The sequence below is a fragment of the Wasmannia auropunctata genome, unplaced genomic scaffold, assembly GCF_000956235.1.
Source record: "Wasmannia auropunctata unplaced genomic scaffold, wasmannia.A_1.0 LD334553.1, whole genome shotgun sequence".
Lineage (NCBI taxonomy): Eukaryota > Metazoa > Arthropoda > Insecta > Hymenoptera > Formicidae > Wasmannia > Wasmannia auropunctata.
In genome coordinates, this window is record NW_012028337.1 from 11,751 (window position 1) to 17,505 (window position 5,755).

The window sequence follows — 5,755 nt, forward strand, 5'->3', positions numbered from 1 at the left end:
GTGCTCTTCCGATCTTACTTTTTTTTATTAACTTAACTTTTAACTCAGTTAATATTATTATGGACTAACTTGTACCTTAACTAGTAAGTTAAATTTTTAGACTGTTAACTTTAATTTAACTTAGTTAAAAAAAAATATTACCCAACCCAGATAATATTATAACATTCCAATTGTATTGCAGGAATGTTACAATATTGCTGTAATATGTATCATGATTATAATTTGTGTTTGCTGGGTTGTAACATAAAATAATAATATTGAACAAGTAAGTAATTTTGACTCGGCCAATAAAAGAACAAGATGTAATGTGACATGAAATCACAATTATTTATTTATATGTTTATATGTTTAATTTATTTCAACCGAAGAAGACTCTGCAGTCGAAACATTTTGACATTAAATTTCTTATAATATGATTTCATGTCATGTCACACCTCGTTCCAAGTCAAAATTACTTTGTTATTTAAACACGAGCTAGTTAATGTAGTTTTAATAATATTGAAATTTTATGTGTATGTAAGCAGAGTGGTGGAGCTAGTGGAAACAGCACAATGATACCTCCCGAAAGAGACGAGGAGAGAACGCCTACTTCGAGGGGTATAGTAGGGGGCGCTGCTATAGCGCCGCCACCGTCCTTACAAGAACCGACGGAATTGCCACCCCCGCCACCGCGACAGCCGCCGACTAATCTGGGCTACTCGACGTCGTCCGTAGCGGCAAAAATAATGGCCAAGTACGGCTTTAAAGAGGGACAAGGTCTCGGCAAGAAGGAACAGGGCATGTCAGTGGCGTTGCAAGTGGAAAAGACTAGTAAACGCGGTGGAAGAATAGTCGGTGAGAGGGAACAGCTGATGCCACCACCGCCACCTCTTACAGCTTCGCCGCCACAGATGCAAATGCAGCAACAGCTACTGCAATCGCAACAGCTCCAGGAAGAACCTAGTATTACCGAGATAATGAAATGCCCAAGCAAAGTCAGTATAATCTTATATGTAGATATATTTTACACACACACACACACACACACACACACACACACACAATTATATGCAGGGTTGGGTAGTAACTGGTTAAAAAGTTAAAAGTTAAATAACAAAGTTAAAAAGTTAATAACTTTTTTAACTTAGTTGATTTTAAACGAGTTAACTGTTAATTAGTTATTTTTAAACATACATATAAACTTTAACTTAATAACTTTTTTCCAAGTTAACAATTTACCTATTTAAAAGAAAAAACATTTTTATGTAAAAACAATATTTTGTTATTATTGTAGTTTATATAAGCTTAATTTATAAATAAAGTATTAAATTTATGTAATAATTTATATCGTAATTGTTTTTTATTTAGAGTAATCTCATTTTAAAAAATTACGACATTCTAATTTGTATAAACGATGTTTTTCAAAATTAACTTTTAATTTAACTTAAGTTAATTTAATCTTAACACAACTTTTAACTGAGTTAGTTTTTTGTTCATGCAACTTTTAACTTAACTAAATTAATTTTATAAATTATTAACTTCAACTTAATTTAGTTTTAAAAAAATATTAACTTACCCAACCCTGATTATATGTATATAATATGTACGAGAGGTGATCAAAAAATATGGTGAAATAAAAAGAAACAGCACAACTAAAGGCACTTATGAAGTAGGACTTCCAGTATTGCTTTAGCAAGCGACAAGAACGATGGGATGAGTATTAGAAGCGAGGAAAAGTATTTTGAAGGACTAATTGTAATTTGTCCTTTAATGTAACAGGTTTCTTTTTATTTCAATATTCACTGTATTTTTGTATCACCTCTCGTATATATTATATACATATAATTGTGTGCGCGTGTGTATGTAATATAACTTATTAATTTATATATTAAAATGTACCTTTTATAATTTTATGTAATATTGCTTGCTTTATATATATAAATACATATCTGTAATCTAAATTACATCTGTAATTTTAGGTTGTTCTCTTGCGTAACATGGTTGGTCCGGGAGAGGTCGATGATGATCTCGAACCGGAAGTGAAAGACGAGTGTAATACTAAATATGGCGATGTCGCACGTGTTATTATTCACGAAGTGATGGAAGCTCCTCCAGAGGAGGCAGTACGAATTTTTGTTGAATTCAAAAGAATAGAAAGTGCTATTAAAGCCGTGGTGGATTTAAATGGACGTTTCTTCGGTGGTAGACAGGTCAAAGCGGGATTTTATTCTAGTGAGAAACTTGATAACTTACAATTGATGGATTAATTTTGTCTCTAAGAATTTCCAGCTTTGTTCTTTCGCAAATTGTACAAAAAAATATTTTATATTTTCACTACATAGTAGTAGCAAGTTATTAAAAAATAAATTTTGTCCAATTAGAATTTTTTAAAAATATTTACAATTATATATTATATGAGATGTGTATTTGACTTTTATTGACAATTTATTCCGATAATACGTACAAAATTGATTTAAAAAAAATTATGTATTTAAATAAGTAATTTATGTTATAGACAGTGAATGTATCAGGTACAAAAGTCAATTGTATATTGAAAAAGTGACTGCTTATTTTTTTATTTCAATATTTTTCACTTAATAAAAGGGAAAAAAAATTAAAAACGAGCAAAAATAGGATTGTAAATTCAAATATAAATAGCACAAGAATACGTTTTGACTATATTTAGTCTTCACCAGTTTACATCAAAAATATTAATATGTTGTATTGATTATGAAAAGAAAATTGAGAAACAAATAATCAACCTTTAGAGACGCAGGATCTTTTTTATTAATGAAGACTTGCTCAAAATAATACATACGTTAATATATTACTGGATGCAAATATGATATACTTCGAGACATTATATCTATGGGGCCCACTAATGGATAAAAACGGGAAATTTATCATGTTCTTACCAAAAAGCAGCAAAGCTTTTCCCTCTGTCTAATTTCTTATTTCTGTTTAAATAATGAAAGAAGACAAATATTGAAGAAGATAAATAAAGACACTATTTTTTTTTATTCACATTTGTTACATAATAAAAATTTTAATCCAAGCTATCGATTAAGTCTATTAAAAAAACTTGATTTAGTAATTCTAGTAGTCATTTGGTATTGAGATCGGGAAATCCAAGAATCTGTCAAAACAGATCTATCTCGATAGATAAACAATTAATATAAAGATGAACAATTAATATATGTCGACTGAATACTTAGTTTAAAAAAATTTAAATTATTTAAATAAATTGAAAGAAATTAGCGCTCCTAAGAATAAATCAGTAATAATGCGAGTCGACATTTCATTGTTACAAATATCTAGTCACACACAAACTACGCGCTGCATTTTTTGTCGGTGTTGAAACACAGTCCTTTTACATGAAGCCCCAGAATCCACTATAACAAATTAAATTGACAAGCAACATAATATTTTGAATGCTAATAATCATCTGTAAGAATCTCTTCCCCCCAAATCTGCAAATTATTTAAATTATTTTAAATTCCCAAATCTTTCCAATCATATCTTCAATATTCTTCATATAAAATATGAATGATTTAATATGAAAACTTTAATTTATTTACATCGATTATGTCGATTGTGAAAGTAACGTCGTTCACTGAATGTAAATAAGGATAAAATAATACATCATGTATAAAACACTGAGTTTATTCAAATTTTGCTTCGCCATTGCACATAAACTTGGTACAGCCGTGTCTCTTATGCATAAGCTGATAAATTTTTATTTCTATAAAACAATTAAAAATTAACATATACAGGGTGTCCCGAAATTCGCGAATCAAAAAATCATAGCAAGTCTTCGAAAAATTAAGTAAAAAGATTATTTGTAAATTTTCATTTTAAACAATAGTTTTTGAGATATAAGGGTTTTAATTTAGCCAATCATCATAGATTAGTACTCCCATGAAGTGCGCGACCACTAACACTATCGACGCGTTCACGGACATGTTTCCGTTTAATCGTAATCTATTGATTAAATTTAAACTCTTATACATATCTCAAAAACTACTGCTTAAATTAAAAATTTACAAATAACTTTTTTACTTAATTTTTCAAAGACCTTGCTATGATATTTTGATTCGCGAATTTCGGGACACTCTGTATACTGTATCTGAAATATAATTAAATAAGCTAAACGGTTTAGGCCAAAAAGTCCAGCAGAAAAGGTATAAATCTTTCTTAAATAGAATATATTTAATTAATATATGAAATATAAATATATCATTGAAAAATTATACTTTCATTTGTCTCATTATAACAATTACCTTAGCATAACAATATTTATATTTAAATAGTGTTCTATATATAATTAATATGCAAAGAAAAAAAAACATCTTAAGTAACTCTCATTGATCTTATTTCGTCTTCGCATCAGTCAAATCGTTTATCGCTTTATTTAATTGAGCGCTGAAAGCAGCGAAACTGAATGTTACTAGAAATCTGTATTGACCCGATCTACCGAAATTCTCAAGTTGTGTCGGATTTGTGATTAAATGGGCTATTTTCGAGGCAAATGCTTCGCCAGATGCATCAACCAGGAAACCAGTTTCTCCGGAAATTATCGACTCCGTGGGACCGCCGGAATTGTGTGCGATTACCGGCTTGCCCACGTACATCGCTTCCAAGGGTACTATTCCAAAGTGCTCGTTTGGTGGGGTATATATCACAATTTTACAATGATGGAGTATGGAAACTTTGTCTATGTCGGAGGGCGAGCGCAAGAATATCACTTTATCCGTCACATGCAACTCGTCCGCGAGACCTATTAATTCCAGGTGATACTCCACATTCTCCTCGACTCTTTTATCGTATCCACCGGCCATAATCAGGTATACCCTCTTGTACACTTCCTTCGTTAAGAGTTTCTCCAGCTCCGCGAGAGCCTCTATCGCGAGAGACAGCCTTTTCTTACGCTCGTATCTATTGATGGACAGCAATATAATGCTATCGTCCGGTAGTTTCCTATCGAGCACCCTCTCTATAGACACTATTCTCGTCTTGTTGAAGAAATCCGTATTAATGGAAGGATACAAAATTTCTGGTTCGACCTCCAGTCTCCGGAATGTATTCTTGAACACACTGCTTGTGTAACAGCTATTTACAAATACTTTATGCGCCATGCCGGTTGTGATCTCTTCCAGATAATTTAGCGGCATACGATACAGCTGTTTGACGTGGCCACCAGGCTGCGAGAGCAGCTGGTCCGGGTGATGACAATAGAACACTACGTATGGAATGCGCAATCTAAGTATGGGTATGCAGACAGACACCAAGTCACAGAAAACAACTTCCGGTCGTTGATCACAAAATATTATGTAGCTGGCTGCGTATATCTATAAAAAAAATTCATGTAAGAATTTATTTTTACAAATAGCTGCTAAACGCAAATTCCTTTCAATCGACATTTTTTTAAGGAGGTTTCAGCGCTACTCTCTAGTCTAGTCAATAAACAGTTTATTCTTAAAATTGTGTAAAACGATTGAAATAATATTAAAATATTAATCAACAATATCTATTTCGCTAATGTCATTATACATAATCATTATTAATTTTATCTAAATATTTTTAAAATGACAAAATAAGTTATAAGATTCTCATTTGACCTAACTACCAATAGCAGAAAATGAAATATGAATAGGACATTTATTTACTATTATATCTTAAAAAATAATAAATAAAATATAATGTAAATAATGATATATAAATTAACATTTCTTATCATAAATTTGTCGTATTTTTAATTATTCATCAAATATATATC

At 31.0% G+C, this 5,755-nt stretch overlaps 2 protein-coding genes across 3 annotated transcripts in view; one reads left to right on the forward strand and one right to left on the reverse strand.

Annotated features, from left to right (window-relative positions):
* Window positions 1-2,358, forward strand: part of LOC105458285 (splicing factor 45) — a 4,171-nt gene extending 1,813 nt beyond the window's left edge. The window contains exons 3-4 of one of the 2 annotated variants that reach the window (XM_011703459.1): window positions 522-974; window positions 1,959-2,358. In XM_011703459.1, the coding sequence (XP_011701761.1) occupies window positions 522-974; window positions 1,959-2,246 (741 nt within the window). In that variant the 3' untranslated portion in view covers window positions 2,247-2,358. The remainder of the gene's footprint in view (window positions 1-521; window positions 975-1,958) is intronic. The other variant, XM_011703460.1, reaches the window with a different exon arrangement.
* A 1,811-nt stretch (window positions 2,359-4,169) lies between these two features.
* LOC105458287 (alpha-1,3/1,6-mannosyltransferase ALG2) lies at window positions 4,170-5,327 on the reverse strand (the record flags this gene model as incomplete). The annotated part of the gene is made up of 1 exon (XM_011703461.1): window positions 4,170-5,327. A coding segment is annotated over one exon (978 nt), but the record flags the coding sequence as incomplete, so codon positions are not given.
* Between the last annotated feature and the right edge of the window lie 428 nt (window positions 5,328-5,755).